Source organism: Chaetodon auriga, chromosome 18, assembly GCF_051107435.1.
Source record: "Chaetodon auriga isolate fChaAug3 chromosome 18, fChaAug3.hap1, whole genome shotgun sequence".
NCBI classification, from domain to species: Eukaryota; Metazoa; Chordata; class Actinopteri; order Chaetodontiformes; family Chaetodontidae; genus Chaetodon; species Chaetodon auriga.
The window spans coordinates 12,067,019-12,091,543 of NC_135091.1; the positions used below are offsets into that span (position 1 = coordinate 12,067,019).

Below are 24,525 nucleotides of genomic sequence, written 5' to 3' on the forward strand. Positions count from 1 at the left end.
GATTCACAGCCGCTGCCGCGCACATACCCAGCAATGATGGATCAGAGGGAAACAGAGAGAAAGAATCGGAGGGGAGGGCGGGGGGGATAATGATGGATCAGAGACAAATGGAGAGAGAGAAAAATTCAGGGATGATATTAAAATAGAAAAAGAGAACAGCAGGCCACTTACCATTCCAATACATCATGCTTCCTCCCTCTCACAGCATCCCAACATGCAACACAGACACACACACACACAGACACACCTTTAAAGGGAGGTATTAATGAGCCCAATGGAAATGCTGACATTTAGGTAGAGGGGAGGAGGAGGGGGAGGTGATATGGGAGGACAGGGAGGGGAGGGCGTGAGAGGTGAAGCCAGGGATGGATTTTGTGACTTCATTTTGAATGATTAGTCATAACAGCAGGGTGTCCAAATGTCAGCACTGCTACGTTTTGAGGGTCTGTGTGTGTGGGCGTGTGTGTGTGTAGTGTGCGTTTGGCCTTTATGTCACTAATAACAATATACTTAGGCTCATTTGTTTATGGCATTTTAGAAAGTGGTGACATCTGAAAGCAAGTGTGTTTGTGTGTGTGTGTGTGTGTGTGTGTGTGGGCTGGAGGGGAGGTATGTGTACATGTGCTGCATGTATGCATATGTGCTTGTTAATGTCATGCCCTCTGTGCTGCAGCCTTGACGTTTCCGTGCGAAAATGCTTAATTACTACGCTAAATCCCACAACTGCGTGCATGGAGGGTTAGAACACACATATATAAACACACACACACGGTGTCTTCACCCCTGTGTGCACTGTGAATGTTGCAGAGCATAGGGGAAGATCACTGTCGTGTGTATGTGTGTGTGTGTGTTTGCGCATGAAAAGTCATCATCTAAGCTCATCAGCGGTGATAGCTGATTCATGCCACAAGCCCCCTTTTCTCCCTGTCAATGTCACGGATCATTTGCTGTAACACATTGTTTTGGTGGTTGCTGTTTGGCCTTGCAGTGCGCCGTCTATCTAATATGAATGAACTGAGCCGAGCCGAGCCGAGCAGAGCAGAGCAGGGCAGGCTGTGTAGCTGCACTCTGTCAGCCTCCAGTCTGCAGCTACACAGCCTCGGGACTCCACGTTTTAACCCAGACTGGGCTCTTATTTGACTTTCCCGAGGCACGCCTTCATTTCTTTTCATTTCAGTCCCCCCCCCAAAAAAAGGTTGTTGAAGATTAGATTCGGTCATGGTTTAACTTCCACATTAACTTTTGACAAACAGGGTGCGATTTTTCCCAGAGGTCTACGCTTTCATGCTGCCCATTTTTGAGTCGGTGTTAGTTTGGTCTTCGATTTGGTTTTATGAAAAGTTACGTGAGATCGAGGGCTTTGTCATGCAAATGTGAGCTATATAGTCTGACCCATGTGCACAACACGGCCGTATGACTGACACTCTGTGTACTTAGTATTCAATTCTTACTCTTCTTGCTCAACTGTTCTTGCTGTTTTGCGTGACCAAACATATTTATCGTCATACATCCAGACACAATCAGCGCACTGATCTTTCCCATATTTCCCTCTCGGTCTCCTAGTCCCTCGCTCCACCTTTGTTTCTCTTTGAAAAGATGAAAAGTTGATTCTCATTTTGTACGCACCAACTGAGCTGAAAATGACAGAACTCCATCATTCCTGGACACAATGTATTAGAGGTGGAGGATATGCACACATGCACACGTCTCAAACAGATGTGTCATGTGCGTCGGCATACAGGCACACACACACATACGCTCGTAGTTTTTTACATGAGGTATTGAAAACCTTAACAACTGTGAATATTTGAAGTGTTTGGAACGGAGAGTGTGCATTCATTTACGAGTATGTAACACATCCCACTCCACCTGTCACATATTTAAATATCAAGGCCACAGTTTGAAGTATGCAAAATCATATTGACAAGATAAGTCTCAGACCTGACAGAAATCCAAGAATAACAATGAAAGAAGACAAACAGAGCTGCACAGATGGATGGCAGACCTTTGTAGCGACAGCATTTGTTTGATATGTCAGGAATACAAACAGAAACATAAGCGGGAGTGTTGCTGGTTGACAGAACAGCGTGTTTTGTCTGACCATCGCCATTTTGCCCCTCCAGTGCACAAACACCCACTCCAATATCACATATTGATAACTGGGCGGATGGGCTGCCTTGATCCAGAGTTGGAAAAGTTGAAAACTGGAGGAGAACTTCAGGAATTGTCCCACCTGGGATTGTGTGAGGGGAAAAAAGAGGACAGAGCTTTGCGGTGAGGTGAAGCCTATGTGGAGAGGAGAAGCCGGACAGTGAAGCTGAGAAAGATTTGTTTGATGAAAGTGAATGAGCCTGGACTGGAGGGAGAGGGTTATAAAAGAGGAGAGAGAGAGCAGAGTCTCTTTCCAAGTAGATAAATAATAAATGTGATGGGGTTGAGGAAGCTATCTTATGGCCACACTCTAATACAACAGGTCAGGGGTTATTGTCGTGATAGCCAAGCCCCAGCTATAATTCCACTTGCTTTGGCAGCTTTTATCTATCCCCCTCGGCTCCTTGCGGAAACTTTATTTATGCTCCGTTCTTAACTCGGAGCCAGGAGAGAGGAGCACAACACTTTGTCATCTCGGTGGGATCACTGATGATTCAGTCAAAAAACACCTCAGAGGAGGCAGAGCAATAAAATAAACAAGAAAGGAGGGGATGTGGATAGGGAGACAGACAAGAGGAGAAATAAGGAGGAAAGAGCCCGAGGACAGCTGAAGTGATGGGAGTGGGCAGCACAGAGCCAGACGAGAAGGAGGGAGAAAGACAGTAAAATCTGAGATGAAGTGGGGCCACTCATGCACCATTATCTCTTTTGGCACGTTCTTTGCTGCGCTGTAGCACCTGGTAAAGGCTTTACTTCAACTGGTATTATTCAGCCTGAGCGTGTGTGTGAGTGTGCATCCAAGCTTAACCGTCCTCTCACATCTACATGTGAAAACGTGCTTTAACTGTATGAAACTTCAGCCGTTTAACTGATACTCATCTGTTTTGGGGGGGTTTGTGTGTGCGTGTGTTTGTGTGTGTGTGTGTGTGTGTGTTAGTGCACTCACATCACATGATGTAGCATCCTCCCCTGTCCTTGGCCTTCCTCACAACTTGAATATTCATTTGCCCCTATACGCATGCATGATGAAGGAGAGCTTGGCACAAACAGGTTTAATATTAAAATATACTCTAAAGGTAGATTATGCATGCATGCTTGATATTGATGTCTGTGTGTGTTATGACGGTTTCCAGCTCTTAGCTCCTTCTTTCCTCCTCATCCTCTCTAACCACTCCCCTTCTGTGTTTCGCCTTCCGTCTCTTATCTGACTCTTCTCTTGAGGCGTGTACCATTATGTATTCTCAGGTGTCATGTTACACAATGTAGATCTACCCCAGAGTACAGGGAGAGAGCAAGAAAAGGCATAATAAATACAGGGTGAGGTTAGAGAAGCTGTATTTGTTTGTCATTGCACTCATCTTGTCATGTCATACTTTGCATACACAAGGGTGTTTGTGTGTATGTGTGTGTATTTGTTTGTTCTCTACGGGTGTGCGTGTCTTCATCGTTGCGCTCATGTTTCCTCTGCATGTTTTATGTGTTGCACTTTCAAGTCGTAATAAACTCCCTAACCCCCCACAGGCCCCGAGGCTTTGCCCTTTTGGTGTTTACTTCTCTTTGCTCTCATTTTGTCTGAAACCTGTGCTCTCTTATCATCTCCGCTCACTTCCTCGGCATCGCTCATTCTCTCCCTCGCTCTCCCCGCCTCTCTCTCCCCTTGTGAAGTGTACGACCTCTGCAACTTTATTCTGCCCGTCGCTGGGGACATTAGCCAGAGCGGGTCAATGAATATTGATGAGCTCATTCGGAGCACACTCAGTAAAGGCCAGACACAGAGATCTCTGGATCCCACGGCTCCACAGGCACTCCCAGTCCAATACACTGACATGCCCACATCCTGTGTTCTCCCCCCCTCTCCCTTCCCCATCTCTCCCTCTCCCTCTCAGGTCAAGGACTGAGATAATTGCCAAGCCACAGAGAAGATTATCAGGCAGATTTGTTGATGGGGGCAGGAGTTCACTTGTGTTTGACTAACGGCTCATACAAATTCAGGCAGGAACGATGCATCTTTGATTTAACTCCGACAGGCGAACGCTCTCATGTGTCATGTTACCTTGACAGGTTTGCCAGGTGCGGCGTCGCTTGTGATGCAAATAGTTTTAAATAGATGTGGTTTCTCAAGATTAAAAAACTTCAATAAATTCAGATCAAAGATCGCACCTGTGCATCTTAATTTTTTTGGGGGGGGGTTTTGTTTTTTTTTTTGCTTGTAACTCCCGTCCAGTCATGTTACATTATCATAGACCTTGCAGCATCAGGGTTACTGTTGACAGCTGTGCTGCTCTCCAAAGCCATACTGCACTTACTATATGACCAATGACTCTGTGACATCTGTTTACCATATAGATAATTATTATGCTATATAAATACATATACTTTCTGTGAACATGGTATGTAAATTATGCAGTAACTACATCATTGATCTCTGACACCTGCTACATTTCCTGCTACAGAGGCAGATGGCTAAAGCGAAGAATGAGGCCGGAGCTAAAGCTAAAACCAGAGTTAACTCACTGATGTTTCCCTGTTCTCTGTATAGCTGTTATCTATAAATGAAGAATAAAATTAAAACAGACAGCTAGCAAAACAAAGAAAACTTTAATACCTGTACATGACGTGTAAATAATCAAAATACAGTTTATTTTCTTCAAACAATGTTGTTAAAATAGACAAGAAAGCTGAAATAATCCATCCTGTATCTGCATTATTTTAGGTTTTATACAGGTTCTATGACCCTGATCTTTAGGTTAAAATAATCAGCCTAATGGAGTTAAGACTTGGAAATCTTTTTGTCAGCATAGCTTGTTGTCTAGCCAGAAAAATTGCAGTACAATATAACAATGCAAGGAAGAAAAATTGATTGTAAGACCTGTAGAAAACAGTGAAGAAAGACTTGAGTGATGGCAAACTTAATTTAACAAGCTGACACCACTAAATGATGAAGTTGACTCTGGAGCCTTTCGCCGTGTTAATAAAAAATGCTATCCTCCATTTATTCCGCTCGTTTGATAGAAAGGTGGAAATGATAGCGCTCTCTAATCTTGATTGGCAGCGGTAATAAGATGTGACGAGTGAGTGGGGGGGGGGGCTGTTGAGGTGAACTGTGATGGTCACACTGATCGTTAACATGTCTACCACAGCGGTATGCACAGAGGTGATAATGTCTTCGCCACATGCTTCAACAAGTGAGTCACAGGGCTCGCTCATGTCAGCTGTGAAGGCATGACGTGTTTTAGCTCTGCATGTGTGTGGCATGATAGAGCACCTGCTGCGTGAAGGGGGCTTTGGCTTCGCTGGGGTGTGCTGACCATATGAGTTTGTGCGTGTTGTGCGCGTGCACCTGTGTCATTTCTGCCTGGAGAAGTGGTAATATTAGTGTCCTTTTCCATTACCGCCATGCTTCATATCTATTACTGGGCTGTTTTGAAGCGGTCATTACTGGAAGCCTGATTGAGCATTGCCATAGGTTTCTTCAAAATGTACTTTGAAATTACATTTGTGGCAGTCTGCAAATTGTGTGTTGGAAAAGTTTTTGCCTTATATAGCGTGTGAGAAGTCAGCTGTTATTTAGTTGTGTAGTGTGAGGGCAAAGGTCAGTGTTTTTAGCTGGGCTCGCACGGATGGCAGCGGCGGTCTGCTCGGTGTTTGGTCCTCGGCTTTGGTCCAGTATTTCAGGAACCGTTGGATGATGTCACTAAATTTGGTACACATCCCGAAACACTCCCATCATTGTTAGCTGTACTCTTGTTAAGAGCTAATTAGAAAATCATGATTAACAAGCTAAATTGAGTTTGTGAACACGGTAAACATTACACCTGCGAAACATCTTTTAACCGGTTTCCAAGCAGTCTGATTGTTTGGCAATTACAGCCACAGGGTGTTTTCTAAGGGCAGAGAGGCTGAGCTGTGACTGTGGAAGTTCAAGGGCTAATTACTAAACTTTAGGCAAACTTCAGCTTGACCAGCAGGCCTCATGAGTGCTGTGTGTTATTGCTCAGGCGCACCCTGCTGATTATGAAGGATTGAGCTGTTTGTACTCAACATTTTCAGGCTGGACACAACTCAGCTTTTCTGTTTCTAATCCAACAAGATGTTTGGATTAATTGCAGCAAAGCGCACATACAGTGTGCGAGCCCGATTGATCAATCACTGTGATCTTCTGAGCTGTGCGTGACAGACGGGCTCTCGTCTCGACTGTGATCCATTTAGTCACTACTGTAGATGACTGTATAAACAATTGCCTCACACCTTAAATATGCAGCCTTTGCTGCTTTAAATAGTCACTGAGGGTTTCATGTCAGAAAACTGTTTTAAATTCTTTTAATGTTAGCAGAGGCGGTCAATAATTTAGTGGAGTTGGGCCACATCCACTGTAAACAACTGGAGACCCTGGGCATCATGTGCTGTACCAGAGCCATTTACTCTCCGTAGCACTTTATATTTCAGCCTGTGTATGCAGAGATCAGTCACAAATAAATCTAAATTATCGACTCTGAGGCTTTAAGATGCTGCCCCTTCAAAACCGCGTGCAAGGCAACAAGTACTCCAACATGGCTGTGCTAAATGATTGATCAAACACGTGAGATTTATGTAACACCTCAACCTCATCGCATGCATTTGGTTGAAAGAACATCAAATAGTGTGTGATTTCAATCCCGGTGGAAATGTTTGAAGCACCTCCTCAAGCTGAAATCTTTGTGTGTGTGTGTGTGTGTGTGTGCGCGCGTGCGTGCGTGCGTGCGTGCGTGCGTGCGTGCGTGCGTGTGTGTGTGTGTTGTTTGAGGTTGAAAGTTGTTTTGAGTCCAAAACGAATCTTGAAGATTGCTTCATTTGCATGGAAAATTGATCTCAATGAGGTCAACTGAGGCAATGATTTTACCCCTTGGAACAATTAAAGTTCTGTCTAATTCTTCAGTTTGAACAGTAAATCAACAGACTTTGTTTTGAAGTCATTGTATTATCTTTTCAGCACTAATGCATGTTTTTTTTTTTAAGATTAGTGAAAAGTGAAAGAAGCACACTGTTCTCTGGTTATTTATCGTCATCTCGAGTGTCTGTTAACACATCGGCTATTATCTTTATTTGCTCAGATTCCACCTCTTTGACACTGAAATTGTAATCAGTGCTGGAGGAGGGTTCTCATCGCAAGTGGGGTGAAATTTTTCAAGCAGGCCCCAAATTTGCATAGTATGACTGACACCCTGATCCCAGTTTTCTCATTGAGTGTCTTAATTGTGTGACGCTGCGGGGGCAGACCAAACTGGTGCTTGGACAAAAATAACTCTGAGTGAAGCCACGGTGAGCGTCCAAGTATTCTCCAGAGCCTTTCAGCACCGTGGACAGCGCTCATTTACAAGGGGCGGCGCTTCCTGTGTGAGATGAGGTGAAAACACTGGAGACACGCTGACAAAATGTAGTGAATGTCTGTCAGCACCTTTCACCAGGAGTTGCAGTCAGTTCTAAGGGGGCTTGACCCACAACATTCATATTCTATTCTGTCATCAACACTGCAGCCTTTCAGGTAGGTGTGACATTAAACTGACACCTCCAACGAAGTGTCCAGAAGGGACAAAAGGCATGTTTTTTAATGGTCTTCCCTTTGCAATCCCTTGTTTACCTTTTGTTCCTGACGCCATCGATCAAATTGACACCACTAGAAATTTCGCAAAGAGCGCATAAAACAGCAGCTGGAATCCCTTGAATGAGGCTGTGCATTTTGACACCGTGTTGACACCCCACCAATCTGTTTCGTGCTGGATTTTAATATTAGTGCCATTGTTTTTATCCACAGTTAAAGGTTGCTGAGGCTGTAGAGTTTTCACTTCCTTTGCTCATATTTGAGGTTTGCACTGAAGGATCTCATTGTGTTTGTATTGGTTTACCTATTCTGAACTTCTCAAATCTCGTCCCTGACAAATACCTGCGTATCATAATGAAGCAAAAAGCAAAATATAACAAATATATTAGCTGTTGGATGTTGTCTACAAATCAAAATATCTCAAAGCTCAGATGACTGGAAGCACACCCCTGAAGTTACCTTGAGAAGTGAATAGCAGGGCATTCTTCATTCGCCCTGTGTGTGCGTGTCTAAAATTATCTACAATATTGCCTTCTAGTGTCACCTGTGTGTTGAAAGCAGTTCAAATTTAAAAGGCTACAGTAGAGCGCTTTGATGTCAGAATATTTATTTAGTGAGAGTTTATTCCTTCAGGAAAGACGGCGACATATGGAGGAAATTATTTCACAGGAGTTTATTGAAGCTCTGTTTCAGTGGCATTCAGCTGATTGTTTTTGATTGTGTGTGCACACCTGCGTGCCTGTTTGCAAGGTCCTTATTGTGTGTGTGTGTGTGTGTGTGTGTGTGTGTGTGTGTGTGTGTGTGTGTCCGTCCCCTCCTCTAAATGAAGTGAAAGAAGTCTCATGCCAGTAACTCTCAGGAGGGATAGACACACACACACACACACACACACACACACACACACACACACACACACTACTGCAGTCTTTTCCCCTTCATCTCCATTTTTATCCTTTTGTACACTCTGTGTGTGTGTATGTCTGTGTGTGTGTGCGCGTGTGTGTGTGTGTGCAGTTTCAGCCACGTGTCTTCTGACAGTTTTCTGCTCTGCATATCGATTTGCCCAAAAGCATCTCCCATCTCTCTCTCTCTCTCTCTCTCTCTCTCTCTCTCTCTCTCTCTCACACACACACACACACACACACACACACACACACACCCTCAAACACACTTCCTCTCTCTCTTCCCCCTGTTTTATTATCATATGCTGATCGCAGGGTTAGACTGCATTGCAGTTTTTAATCAGCAGAGAAGATACCTCGTCTGACTGCACAAGCTGTTTTGGACAAACTACAACCTGCTCTGTAATTGCTGTTTGTCCTATAGAAATGTGTGTGTGTGTGTGACTGTGTTCTTGTGTGGCTTTAGAAAACTTTATGAGTGATGACATTTTAGTCAGTCTTCTTAGTTTAGGGCGAAGGAAAGAATTTAATAAGCATCTCAGCGGTACGGCAAAACAAGTGTGTGCATGTGTGTAAGGCCAATGTCAATGCGGTAAAGCAGCCCATATTCAAAACATATTGCTTTCTAATGCAATAAGGCCTCATGAAATTTCATAACCAGTTTATGAACAAATCAGAGCAGTTGGGAAAATGTATAACTCGTTTTACTGTATCACTTTACACACATGCACCGGGGTGCCGCCGAGCCTCCGCTGCGGCTTCCACTTTTTCCTCAGTTGAAAAGTAAAAGGTCGTCAAAGAGCAGCGCTGTAGCTGCTGGTAACTACTGGTTGTCATGTTTCATTGACTGCAGCCTCCCCGTCTGCCTCCTTCATTTCTGTGTTTCCTGTGTATCATTTTTTCGAAAAGCATGGCTACTTCCAGTCACAGTGGGCGAGGGTGTAGCATGTGGTCGGCATAATTTGGCAGCACCGTTTTCCGTGCCAGCAGAAAAAAAAGGCGGCGGTTCTGAAGCTTGAAATTACAGGCAGTGAGAGCTAGCAGCTTTTTGTTTGTGCGCTCGCTTTCATGCCCGTGTGCGTGCGCTGCTCTCTGTCCCACAGAAATGTTTTCATAGGGTATCATATTGTTTGTTGACCCGCGCTGTCAGTGGTTGCAACGGGCTTACATGAATGGCTGTGTTGACAGTGTGTGTGTGTGTGTGTGTGTGTATTTGCGTTTTCGCTAAGATAAGATAAGACTTTATTGATCCCACACCGGGGAAACTAAGTAAAAGCACCTGTTGGTTTTTATGCGTCTGTGATAATGTGCGTATCTTTAAAAGAGAGTGTTTGTACATAACTGTGGTCCATTGTGTGTGTGTGTGTGTGTGTGTTTTTCTTTTACTTTTGCCCATTTTGGATTGCCTTCATATCAGTGAAATGAACAATTTGTTCATAATTCATCAGTTCATCCACTGTAAATGATTGAAACAAGTAGTTTCTACCATTAAAACTACTAAAAGTAATAATAGTGGTAGTAGTTGACCATTCTCTAAGCCCCTTAGTTACAACATTAGAATTTAAGTTTTACAAAACCTGTTTTAAGTGTAATTCATATACTGCAAATGTACTAATTATTTTATATTCACGCATGCTTTTCTTCATTTTAAAGCAACTGAAATGCATTTGTAATGTAATGTAACTTATACTTTGAGTGTACATTAAATCTAACCTTAATAGATCACAAGTACATCTACATTGAGATACTAGTGTATTTTTACATACTTACAGACATATAAAATGTATGTACTTGCACTAGTATGCTAATAGTGTTTTAACACACTTGCTAAAAATATACTATTTCACAGCAGTTATCTTAAAAGAGCACTTAAATTTGACAAAAAATATATTGTACTATAGTATAAAGTAAGCTTTCCATCATGCAAACATACTTTGCAGTATTTAAATATACTTTATTTTTGTTCACTTTGGGTGGCTACTTACATAACCTATGCTTTGACAGTTTAAAAAGTTGTCCTCTAAATGTGGGAGTGTTGATGATCCAATAGGGAACAATAACGTCAAATACAAAAATATGCAGCCTTTGTTCACAAACACTGCATATTACTGTGCCATTAGCATTTATGGCACAGTAAATTTGTCTAACTAACTGATCTGGGGTTTGGACAGATGGCGAGCAACGGGAGGATGAAAGAGCAAAATCAGTACTGAGAAAGTGTTATAAATATACATCGAAGTGGACAGATTTGTGCCTACAGTATGTATGTAGATCTAGATTGGCTGATTGAGTGAGAGGACGTGCGTCTGATCTAATTTGTCAGCACCTCTCTGCTAAATGTTACGGTATTGGCTGACAGTCTCATCCTTTTCTCCCTCCCTCCTCTTTCTGCCCCTCTGCCCTCCTGCACTCTGTTCTTTGTACAACACCACAGAGGAAATGTTGATTTTAATCACCAGGCATAATTAATTACCATCCTCCCTTGTTAAGAAAATAAAAGCCTCACAGCCACGTAGTAATTGGCAGCGATTTAATTTGGGCTGTACTGTAGGTGAGTTTTGATGAGTTGGTGCACGTGTGTGTGTGTGTGTGTGTGCACGTGTATTATTCACGTTGTGGGGACATAAATCTATTTATGACTTGCCTTCCTAATAGGGAAAAACCAGAAGTCCAGAGTGCAAACTTGGGTTAAGGTTAAGGTAAAGGTTATGGTTAGGCAAGTAGTGCTTTTGGTCAGGATAAGTCTGCAGGAAATGAATGTAAGTCTATGTAATGTCCCCAGAAGTGATGGAACTATGTGAGTGTATCAGTGCACTTTATGATGTGTTTAATAGAACATGCAATCACAATATTGTCCGCGAATCCCAAGGCCTACCATACCCTTGAATTTTCAAACCTAATGAATAAATGTTGCCATAAAACTTCATAAAATCCTTCAATAGCGAGACAGTGATCAGTATTCAGTCTTCATAACACGGCGAGGCAATAGCAATGATGAACAGGCTTTGGGTTGCAGTTTACATTCAGTGATGGATTTGAGAGCTTTAGATTGCAGTGAAGGCTTTTTACAGGTAGTTAAAATTCCATTTCTGTTTCCCAAGTGACCTCCATTTCCAGAGGGTCCTGAGCTTCAGCTTTACTCATTTATTGCTCCATCCTGGATTATAAGACGCTTCACTACACCACTAAGTATGGATGTGCAGTGCTGCCAGTTATTTGCACGTACTGTTACTTATAAATTAGAGGTTAAACACCTCAAATGTCTCAAAATGAAAAGGAGTAACAGATACTTTATTAAAGAAATCAGTGATGTTAGCACTGCTTAATTACCAGCCATCCATTCCAGCTAGTGTTGGTCCACTGTGGTGCAAATGCAAAATGGTGGATAAACACATTTTGTTTCCTATACAGTCTTCACAATATAAGTCCCCTGCTATTTTTGCTGCAAGCCTTTTTCCATCCCGCCACACTGCAAGTAAAAGAAGCTGTTTACCTGTTGGAGGTGAGCTGTTTGCAGAGGTGTAGTAAGAGCCTGTTGTCTGCAGCTCTTCATCTAACGTCTCACTATGTGTTTACCCACACTCTTCCTCCCTGCACCATTAGCAGAGGTTTTTATTGAAGATTAGCCGCGAACAAAGCTCCGCTACTTCAGCCATTCACACATTTAATTACGGTTAATTCTTCACAGTAAAAGTTCCCCATTATTTTTTCATTCAAAAGCTTTTATTATGAAGCGGGATAATCAGGAAATGCTGGGTTTTCATCAGCAGTAACGACAGCCGGAAGCGAACATAAAACAGTAAAATAAAGCAGCCACCTGAAAGTACAAACCGCTTCAAACCACAGGGAAAAAGTACCGAGAGCTGAACATACAGAGGCCTTTAAAACTGTCCTTCTCTCTGGTCTCCTGCACAGACATGAGCTGAGTCTCACAACCCATGCTTGTTTGACAGACAGTTCAGGTTGTCTCAAAATGTTTAAATTGAACTTTGTGTACACCTTTATACTCATGAAATATAGCCAGGCTTTACATAGATATCCAGTCATAAATTTGATCACCCCACTGAGGCTGAAACTGTGTTTTATGAGTCTGGCTGCAAGTGCTGTGCTGTGCTGTGCTGTGTTGTGCGTGCGTGCGTACATGAATGCGTGCGCGTGTGACAGAGCCCGTCTTTGCAGCAGCCATGCTTTGGCAGGTTGTAGTTTTCCCCTCAGAAATCAGCCGCTCTCTGAACTGTTAAATCACACTAGAAGCCAACCTTTGAGAAGAAAATTAATTACTTTCCCTCTGCCGCCGCCTCCTCTCATTTTTTCCACATTAACCCTCCCTCATTCGTTTTCACTCTCTTTTCTTACACTCTCCCTCCTGACTTCTCTCTTATAGGCAACAGCCGTGGCCGGAGGCATTATGTTTCCACGTTGACCGTCCATTTGTCCATCCGTCCGTGCGTCCGTGTGTCCTATTGTCGTGAACGCGATAATCTCAGGAAAACCTGGAGGGAATTTCATTACATCTGGCACAAACATCCGCTGGGACTTGAGCATGAACTAATTAAAATTTGCTGGTCAAAGGTCACTGTGACCTCCGGAAACACATTTTTGGCCTTAACTCAAGAATTCATATGCTAATTATGTCACCATTTCATACAAATATCTCACAGGATAAAATGATAAAGTGATGACATTTTATATCCAAGACATCAAAGGTCAACTTCACTGCGACGATGATGTTCTGCAAAAAAACAAAACAAAACAAAACACACTTTTCTGGCCTTTATTCAACAGCATAACTCAGGAACAATCACATTTGGTTGGATACTGAATTGGTGACACTAATCTTGGCTGCTCACCTTGAGACTGTGACATGAGACCTTTCTCCATTCTTTCAGAGCCGTGTTGAAGTTTGAGGACGTTGATACTCACCTAGATTGTTAGAATCTAGAATGTTTGTGATTGCGCAGTTCATTCGCGCCGCGTTGACAGGAATGCCTCGCCCGCATACACAACTGCAGTCATTAGGTTGTCAAGTTTTTTGCCATCACAGTCAAGAGCGTGCTGCATTAGAAATCAATGAAAGCTGCTCTCCTGTTTCTGATGCATTTGTGTTGGATAGCGTCCAGTAGATGTGGCCAAGATAACAGATCACCGAAATCCACTTCTCAGTGGCTGATGCTGCCATTTATTACAACATTTATCCACAACATTGCACATGTAGCAAATTTGAAAGAAGCAGATGGTTACTTTTGCCTGGACACACTTCATTCACCTAATTTGTGCTTCGTGCTCAGTGGCCTGGGCATATCTTACAATCGAGGCCCTTTGCTTCCTGCTGTCAGACTGATCCGCCTTTCTCTTCACCCTCCTTCTCAGGTTCAGATAGAAGATGTGGAGAATGAGGAGAAAAGATACGCCCTCTTCCTGGAGCTGCTGAAAGCTGCACAAAAGTGGGAAGACTTTCAGCTGCTCATGCTCCTCCTGCAAGCCTGGCCTCCCATGATGAAGGAGGAAGTGTAAGAAAAATGTCTTTTCATTGTTCTTTGATTCTTTCAAGGTCAGAGCAATAGTTGTGGCTGATTAGCTTAGCTGGCTGTAGCCTCATGTTTGACTTACAGATATGAGAGTGGCATCATTTTCACATCTAACTCTCTGCAAAATGACAAAAGCTTGCCTGTCAGCACCTCAAGGACAGTAATTGTTTAAGGGTTAATGCAATCGCATGTTCACAGCTCATTCACAAACATATCATTCATATATTCATACATACAGGATTTTAAAAAGAAACTCAAAGATTTTATATTACATTTAATTTATAAACAATACCAACATTGTAGCAGCTAATTAACTTTCTTTCATCCTTTCTCACCTAATTTAATCTTCTCTCTCTCAACCTCTTAATGCATTGGTGCCCTCTGAGCATCTGCAGTGAATGTAAGTTTAGTTAAAATGAAAAATGAGTGCTATTTCGTTTTGGGTCAACACAGTCTCCTGTGCATGCGTAAAATAAGTGAATAGTCAGTGTGTTTTTGGTGCCTAACAGTCACCCACAGAACAGTGTTTATACTGTAGTTTGTTTGTTAACAAAATCAGGGACGCATGACGGCATTGGAATTTTTATTGGGCAACTTCTGTGCAACGTGTTCTCATTTCACTCAGAGCGGGATTGGAAAATAGTGCCTGTAATCGCTCAGGTAAACATTCTGCACGTAGACTTTTGGAGCTGAAATGAAAACAGGTGTCTTCACAAAGCTTTGGGCTCCGGGCTTCTTGCACCAGCTTGTGTCTTATGAGCAGCAAGTGTTGGCTTTATTATTAAGTGTCTAATGATGTGATTGCTCTCCTCCTGCTCCATTGTTCTTGATTAAAAGTGAGCGGTGCTCGGAGGACTGGTGAGACAATACAGGTTTATGCAGTTGGGAGTTTATCCTTCCAGCTCAATCAATGCACACCGTTTCGATCAGCAATTTAAAGTGGAGTTCTTCTCCGGTAGCTGTTGGAAAGTCACAAGGGCATATGCAAAACTGTGTACAAGTTTGCGTCTGTGAATCAGTTTTATAGATGCTGATGACTTTGTTGATTTGTTGATGAACAAGATTTACTTGTGTTCGATAACGATGCATCAGTTTAAAGGCCAAAACAACCTGCCTGATGGGATACTTGCTCTTTTAATCTAGAATAGACGTTATTTCAGGATCAGGCTGCACAATATTTTGTTTGCCCATCACGCCCCTGCTGTGGCTTCAGTAAAAGCAGGCCCAAGGAAAAAGTTCTGGCCATTAGAGGCACAATTTTCTTATTTTTTTTCCCTCTATATAGGGTAAAAGACAAGTTGTTCTGCCAGACACTCAACTCAAGAGAAAGCTGCCTTGTGTGTCTTGGTGAAAATTACTGAAAGGGAGACAATTACAGTTTTCAAAATAAGGGGAAATGTGTATTTTAGAGCTGTCGGCAGTGTAACAAACAGCATGAAAAGAATCAGGAGCAAGTGTGAAAAACGGCTGATATTCATTGTGTTATTCCAGCGGACAATGGAGTTGTGACTGGGTTTGTGTAAAGCCGGTGTCTTTCCTGGCAGACTATCATTCAGCTGAGAAGCGGTAGGTGGGATGAGGATTAGGTTTGACGCTGCAGCTGCTTCAAGTTCACCCCCAGATTTCACTGACACTCCACTGACTTTGTAAATGTAACAGCTGTAGTCAAACCATCACTGCCGGGACATTCAGCTATAATCACTTCTTTCATCTGCAGACAGAGCTGTTGCACTGTTTTTCAGATTTAAATGCAAACACAATGCTGAGTACAAACTCGGCTCCTGATTATGGATTTTGTTTCTTCTCGTCTCTTTGGTCGTCCTCATTTGAATCCCTCAAGTTAATTTGCTGCAACATGTAAACATACCGTACACCAGCTACAGTACGCTGTAATGTGCCTCTTTGAAGCGTAGAAGCCTGAAATTGAGGTCTGATCTGTGTTCAGTGTGCGTTTTATGTGCAATCGCTGCTACATCCGGCAGTCATAATTTGGGACACAAAACTCAGAATAACTTAAACCTCAAATGCATCATTTAAGATGTTCTGTTAAGACCTGAGGACGTTATCTTGAAGTGTGCGAGACACATGGTTAACCTTAACTATGAGTCTGACTCAGCATTTAATCTTGGTCGAGATGCGTTTACTGCGTGTCTGTAAAGTGGAGATTTGTTTCTGGAAGGCTACAAGAGGCTCTTCTGGGAGCTATATTGAGTTGCATCTAAAGAGCTTATCCTTTAGTCTGTGCCCATAAACTGAGTCATGATTCAAAGCAGGAATGGAGGCTGGCTGTGACTCACACTGCACCTTTGACAGATTTGGCGAGCGCGCGCACACTCACAGTCGCATGCAGCGGCGCCTACCCGTCCCCTGGTAAAGCACCGGAAGCAGCGCTGTGCCAGCAGCACAAGTGGACTCGCGTTTGTTCCCATGGCCGCATCATCCGAAGGTGAAGCAGCTTGTCAGGACGAGACGCCCCGGTAGCTGGATGGAGAGCTGCCTTCTCCACTGACAGTCAAACAGGAGCCCCGCTGGTCTCCCTGCTGTCTTTATCTCCTCACCTCTATCCTCTCTCTCCCCCTTGCAAGCTCCTTTCTATCACACACACTCTCTCCTCTTGTGCAGACATACAGAAGGACACACACACACACACACACATAGGATCTTACCTCAGGGTCTCCTCCCTCTAACACACTTTCTGAAAAGACTCACTTCAGTTGCCTAATGTGACATCAAGCTTCAACCACATGACTTTTTTTTTTTTTTTTTTATTCCTCATCATATAACTAAGGATTTATCAACATGTTCCATCTACGTCTTATCATGGGAAAGCACTCAGAGTGAAACAAAGCACACGTTCATATCCGATTCTCCCTCTCATCTCCAGTCTCATCCTTTCTGCCTGTTCATTATTTAAAGCGCCGCTTGTCATGTTAATCACACACATAACTTCCAGCGGTTCGAGCACATCAATGCCGGTCTTCAAACCACTGTTCTAACTGCGGTTAAATAACTTCCCCCCACATATCATATGTATATTTCCAGCCTCACTGGGGCTCAAAACTGTTTCTCTTCTTGTGTCTTGATGCTGATATAACGAGATGTTGGCTTTGTTACAACATCCATAACCACAAACATTAGTGTTAGCCAGCTGTTAGAGGGCTGCTCATACAGCATTGACTCCTTGCCATGCTAATGATTATACTAATAAACATAATGATTTAAACAGGATCCATTCGTCAACCAAGGTCTAATTAACAGATAATGAGTCGTTCTGTGGTTTCTAACCTTTTTTTTTTTTACATATTTCTTACTATGACTGATATATATTGATAAAGATCCTTGAAGGTCAGATTGCCTTCGTGTCCCTGGCATTTGCCGGCCTTGGTGGGAGCTAATCTGTCACTCCGGAGGCATTAGCACACATAGTGATGCCTGTCACAGCCGACAGCTGTCCCCTTGTGTTCACACAGAGTCAACGAGAGAGAGAGAGAGAGAGAAAATGCAGCTTGTAGGTGTTAAATATTAACTGCGAGAGTATTGTGGTCAAACATCTTTCCTCCTCACTTACATGCCAAAGTCAGAATCCATTAGATAGTCTGCAAACCTCTTGATAATTCTGACTGCCTGCTAATGTCAGCCTGTGATTTGAGGGGAGGTTGACGCTGTTATTCTTATGTGCCTGTTGTATTTATATTATTCATAATGTACATTTTCATGCCATATGGTGCACCTGTGGTAGTCAGCTGCTGTGGCCCAGTCATTGTCTAACAGGGTCTGGTGACATGCAGAGTAATGGATGAAAAACATCATGGTAAAAACTTCTAGACACCCACTAAAATAGAGATCTACTTTATATACTTCACAGCCTTGCTCTAGTATTTTCCAGTCTATGTTCTTCTCTCTACGTTCACTTCAGACGAGACGGCAGCACTGCGCACAAACACACATATTCATGTTCACGGGTCTGTCTTGCCGTCTGTCTCCAGGGCACAGTCAGAGCGTAACCCCTGGGTGGTGCTGACCTCGGCCCTGCTGGCCCGCTGCCAGGAGTCGGAGGGCAAATTAGACCTAGGCCAGCAGGTCGTCACCATGGTGCGATCCCTCTATAACACCAAACACAAGCTTCCTGCACAGGTAAATGGCAAACGCTCCTTGGATGACTGTCTGTGACTGCTTGTGTTTTTTCTTTGCAGTCAGTAGATCACATTAGGGCCCACAATAACTATTTCGTCTATTTACCGTCATTTTATGCTCATGTGTTCTTCTGTACGTATCAGAGTGACATACTGTACTTTTTACTTACAAATTGCTTCAGATTAAGCCACCCAACGGTATTTAAAATACCGAAAATTAGCTTTCCAGCAAACACATTTAGTCACTCCTACTTCTTAAAATGCAGGACTTTTACTTGTAGAAGAGCGTTTTTACACTGTAATGCTGCTACATTAGTTAAATAGGTCTGAATGCTTCCTCCACCACCGCAGTACAATGAGGAGAGTGAAAATGAATATTTACATTCATCTCCTATTACCACTGTTATCGAGAACGTGGCGCTAAGCTTGTTTGAATTCAGTGTAACCTGAGTGCTGGCTGCTGTTTTACTTCATAACTTAATACAGGAACCCAAAGCTATTAAGCATGTAACCTGCAGCAACATGTTAGAATCAGCTCAGTGCTTTTTGCAATGTACTATAAGCACTAGCCACTCTTTGATATCTGACGGCCCCTAATGCTATTCATGCCCTGCTGAGCACCATGGAAGTGGTAAGCCTAATGCCATTCTGTATGTCTAGCGCCAGCTGACTGTGATATTAGTTTAGCGCTAATGCTATTCAGAGTGAATAGGCTAGTGTCTGCCTGGCTGTCTAATATTAGTGTGGGAAGGGGGTGGGAGGTAGAGAAGGAGGCCTTTTACTCTGTTCTGAACAGCTTTAATTTGAATCTGCTGGAATGAAACCGCCAGAGCATGGGGGAGTCAGATTGCATTGTGATATCCATATATTACTGGATAGGACTGCAACACGACTGTGTGGCTGCTGTCTGTGTGTGTGTGTGTGTGTGTGTGTGTGTGTGTGTGTGTGTGTGTGTGTGTGTGTGTGTGTGTGTGTTTGTGTGCAGACGTTTTTAGAGGTATTATGTTCCTGCGTGTCTGTACAGTATATGCACATTGATTAACCTTCAGTGTTCCTCGCCTACTCTCTCCCCCCTGTCTCCCGCTCTCCTCTTTTGTTCTCCTTTGCTCTTTTTACTCTGTCTTCTGATTACCTTTCCCTGTTTTCATCCCACTTTTGCTTTTATCTTTCCCCCCACCTCCTTTCATCCATTCATCCACGGATGTATCCATGCTTTCTCTCTCTCTCTGTCTCTCTCTTTCTATCTCTCTCCAGTGTATCAGACACATAACCACCCTGCTGCTCCAAAACCAGCCGAGCCTTCAGCTGCCTGCACTCAAACTGATGGCTGAGAGTGGTGATGAGGAACTGCTGCAGCTGACTCTGGATCAGATCAACAGCATGACTGCAGTAAGTGTCATTGTAATAGTCAGTGTGGGCCACATTCAAATGCAGACCAAGTGCAGTCCATGAGCCATAATGCAGGCGTTACAAACATTTCTTTGAATGATCAATTATTTAGTCTTTTAAATCACGAAACCCAACTGTTTGGTATATTTGCTTAATAAAAGGCTTGATACTTTCAGATCCATTTAATTTTTCATAGATTACAGCCTTAATGTGGACACGAGTTGATTGTTTTTTCTCATTGAAATGTTTTTTTTTGAAAGGTTTTTAGATCATTTATCATTCAGCTCACAAGAAAAAATATGTAGAAAAGTCTAAAAAATGAACATAAGTTTGTGAAACGTGCAAATTTTTTAGTTTAATCATCTGGTGACCCCTCAGATTTATCTTGTTGGCATTAATCAATCAATCAATCAATCAATCAATCCACTCATCATTGCATCAATAGTGGCTATACACCCATTGATTTATTGAGGCTTTAATGCTTTTTTTCTTTCAGTGGGTAAGAACCAGCATCATCATTATTTCTTTAGCCTGTTTACTAAAAGCAGTAACATAACAAAGTTCCAGCAGGCCTCAGAGACTGAACTGAAGAAGTGTGAGGCGGAATAGAAAGAAAAGTACAGGCAGCAAGGGAGACAACCGATGAGGATGTGATTGGAACTTTATTCTTATCTTCACTGTGGTAAGATAAGAATAAAGTTCTCCAAAAAGAACCTCAACATTCAAAGAAGCCAACTTCATCCACTTGCTGACTGTCCTCTTGTTTTGGGAAGCCACAATCAGATAAGAGAGCTATAGTTTAAGAGTGTGTGGGCCGCTCCCAACTGTTTTCCGATCAGATAAGCAATTGTCACAAAGTAGGCCTCTCAGACCCAGCAGACCCTCTCTTTGACCCTGGATCAGATAAGAGAAAGCCTCTCTATTAAGTGACAAAGCCCCCTATTAAATGAAACATTAAAGCTCTTGTGTTGGTACACCTGAGCAACATGCTGCTTTTGAGTGGGACTGAGGAAGGATGGAGTTCAAGGGGGGTGAGATATATAAAGAGATATGCAACTTAGATGTGGAAAGGGTCAATTAAATGGAAGGGAGAGGAGGGGGGAGTGTTGAGAGATAGAAATTGGGGTGAGAAGGGAAATTAAAAAGACACAGCAAATGCATGAAGACGTAAAGTTAAATGGACCAAGACGGAGGCAGAGAGGACAGAGCGCTGTGCATAGCCCGACTGCAGAGGGGAGGGAAGGAGAGGAAAGACAGAAAAGATAAATCAGGCAGAGTTAGAGAAGGGGTGCATAGATGGAGTAAGACAGGTAGTGTGTCACACTGCTTTGAGAAATAATCTCGCCTCTGCCACCTAAGAGCTGAATGAACAGGGGCATGTTCGGAGCAGCTCAGAACAGTGTTCATCTGAAGATAACATCAGCACAGACAGAGAGAAATCCTCTAACATCTAATACATCTGATAACATGTTGGCTTGCTGCTGCTCACCGTGGAGTTGTATGCATGTGGGTGTGTGTTTGCCTGTGTGTGTTTTTCTCTGGTGTCTGTTTGCCGAACTGTGTTAACACAAAGAACGTTTCGCGACTAATTTGTTTTCAAGGACAGTGTTTCTGCCTGAGACTGTTTTAAAGGATCTGTTCACCCAAAGTCATCTTTAAAAAGGGATGCAGGGTATCAGTATTTGTCAATGCTCAGGCACCTCAACCCAGGTTCTCCAGTCCAATACCAGGGCTGTTTTCCCCAGATTTAATATCTGTGCACCAAACTGCTAGGAACTCACTGTTATCAGGTACAATCTTGTCTAATGATCCACGAGATTGAAGGCTTATAGGATGACAAAACGCCGCACAGCAGGTTGTAACACTGATATAAGATTTTACCAGTTTGGCAAGTCACGGCTGGAACTATTTTATCTTTTGTTGCAACGATTGTGAGCTAAACAACAAACATACAGCGTTGGCCGGCCACAGCAGCAACTTGTCGGATGATGTATCAGTCTGGAAAAGGTTGAGCAAGGTTCAACTGGATGACTCTGCGTTTTGTGTTTCTCTGGATAAGTCTGTGTAGGCGTCACCAAAATGGCGTCATTCCAATGAGAGAGCATGCAGGGATCGAGTCTGTAAGAGCATGTTGCGACTGAATGAGTGTACCTGACCCTGAATTTTATGACGCTGATAAAGAAACTATTTTTCAAATGGAAACCCCCCCATCGTGGCCAATACATAGACTGCTTAATATGATCAGCATTGGATTATTCACAGGTCTTTATGAAGCATTTTCAATGAAAATCTAAGCTCAAAACCTGGCTGAATAGTTTACTACTCTTCTCCTAAACCTTCTTTTTTTTTTGTATTGCTTCCACTCTCTTTCACCCTCATGACCAAATCCAAGCTGATACAAGAGCTCAACACTCGGAGGCCTTTTATCAGATCTACAAATAGCCGGGACTTGTCAGCAGCTAGCCATCAGCAGATCAGTAGATCTTATCAAGGGAGGATCAGAAATAATTGACTTTAGTTCAGCTTGCTTGAACAGAAATTGGAGGGAGTGTACTGAGGACGCTTAACTGTTAATTGACTGTTGTTTCAGTCAATTAACAGGACGAAATGAATTTATGACAGAAAACCATGTGAAAGGTTTCCAAAGTGTCAGTCTTCATTTATTTACCTGCCTTTTAATGTCTAAATTAACAGTCCTGAGGTTAATTCTGGTCACAACGCATCATATATTTATCAACTCTGGAAACTGCAGCGCTCCTGATTAATTACATGAAAATGACGTGCAGCTCTGAGTGATTGACAGGCCTTATCGCCAAGCACTGCCCCACCTGTTTGTGTTCCCTGGTTCTCCACTCCATATCTGATGTCATAGATTACTGTGCACATTGTTTTTCCCCATATCAACACATATTTTTCTCTTCATTAAAGAGATGCCCCTGAGATCACAATAAAAAAAAAGATGAATTCTGAAGATTAGTTTTTAATTAAAATGGTGCTGTAGAAAACCACTTGACACTAGAAGTGAATGAGGAAAAGCAATTTATTTGGCTGCAGTGTGAGGTATGTGTTCATTCTGCTTCACATTTAGAGGGTCTTGCTTCGCTGCGGAGGACACCACGGTGGGCGTAGTAAAACAGAAGGAGGGAGGAATGAAAGGAAGGAATGGGGACGGAGTATATGACTTGAAAAGAGACACAAAGAAGTAGCGGAGAGAGCAGGTAATGAAGAAGACGTTGTATTGTTCTTAATGATGCAGGAAAGTACAGTGCAGGCTTTTATTTCTTTTCTTGGGCTCCCATCATTTCTTCCTTTACTCCCCTTTCCGCTCTGCTCCTCCTAGTAAAGATGTATGGACCATGGAGGAGCAGAAGGGAGCAGTGGAGCAGGGAGCCAGGGGTTAACACCAACCTGACTAATGGAAGAGGGAGATAAGGGGCTGATAAGAGCCGCTTGCCAATATGAATGAGTTGTCAGTGCGACGTACAGCATAGATACAGCCCATGCACACACAGCTGCAGTCCACACCAGAATTTGCTGCAGCAAAATGTTCCAGCAGTCCTTGAGTCTTTTCACTGTGCCCGTTAAGCCCCCCCCCCCCCCCCCCCCTTAGCTGTGGTTGCTACGATGGCTACGTACATGATAACGCATTACAAAATTCTGGGGCTAAAGCTACGTGTCCCAGACAAAAACTAGCATCGTAATCGGGTGATGATGCACGTCGAAAACATGAGGAACAGCATTTTTTTAGTTTGCACGAGTGTTATTGTAAATTTTTGATGAGGAAATATGTAAGATCAGAGTTTGTTTTATATTTACATTATAACAGAAAATGCTTTTAGGATGAGCAGCAACTGATGCGATGAGGAGCTGCTTGAGCGTAAACTTCCCCAAATCCCAAAGAGCAGTGATTGAACATAAAATGTAGGTGGTAATAATGAAAAAAGATTCTGAATATGATTGAAAATAGATATTTAAATGGTTTTTATGTGTGTTCTTCAGAACATGTTCGGTCAGTTTTGACAGTCCTAATGCTAACAATCGCAGCTGACCGAAGAGAAGATAAACACACGACGGTTTACTTCACAAACTCTTTACTAAAGCATATGGGGAAAGCCAAAGTTGGACAGATCTGCCCTGCCGTAGCCTCTCCACAGAATCACATAGTACACCTTTTCATCTGCCCAGTGGAGCGAGGATGAGAGACGTGCGTCTATGATTGTGTGACTGACTGATTATGTGTCTAATTGCTTGTTGAAGTGGGCCTGTTTACAGCTTTTGTGCCATATTGGACCTGTTAATCTCGCTGTGTTTGCTCGCAACCCGGTGTGTTGATCCCCGATTTGCTCACTGCGTGTATGTGTGTTTGTGTTTGCTCATGTGCGTCACAGCCCACTTTTATTTTTATTTTTTTGGCTTCACAGCCTCTTCTTGTGTCACTTTCAATCATGTCAGCCTGTAAGCAAGGACTGTTTGGTGTTGCATGCGTGTGTGTGCGTGTGTGTGCGTATGTGTGAGTGTGTGTTTGTTGCGCCACTAAAGCCTAGGGACAGCTCGGATGGAGAGATGGGAAGTGGTGCCTGAGGGAAGGAGAGAAAAGCATAAGAGAAGGAGGGAAGGAGATAGTTGTGTGTTGTCTGGCATTCCAAAGAAGCTTTATGATTTAAATGATAAAAGAAGGCTTGGCCATGCATTATGTATTAGGCATTGTACGTGAACGGTAATTCCAATTAAGCTCTCAGCAGGGTTTAGCTCAGGGAGAGAGAGGGCAGAGGAAGACGTACACAGGAAATGAGACACGTTCAGAGCAAGAAGAGAAAACGAGGGTGTGAAAAATTGACCAGACC

At 43.0% G+C, this 24,525-nt stretch overlaps 1 protein-coding gene across 2 annotated transcripts in view; it reads left to right on the top strand.

Moving 5' to 3' along the window:
- nbas (NBAS subunit of NRZ tethering complex) overlaps nucleotides 1-24,525 on the top strand; it is a 139,325-nt gene that overhangs the window by 109,259 nt on the left and 5,541 nt on the right. For both annotated transcript variants that reach the window (XM_076756131.1, XM_076756134.1), the window contains exons 50-52: nucleotides 14,002-14,141; nucleotides 18,146-18,293; nucleotides 19,547-19,681. In XM_076756131.1, coding sequence (XP_076612246.1) covers nucleotides 14,002-14,141; nucleotides 18,146-18,293; nucleotides 19,547-19,681 — 423 coding nt within the window. The remainder of the gene's footprint in view (nucleotides 1-14,001; nucleotides 14,142-18,145; nucleotides 18,294-19,546; nucleotides 19,682-24,525) is intronic.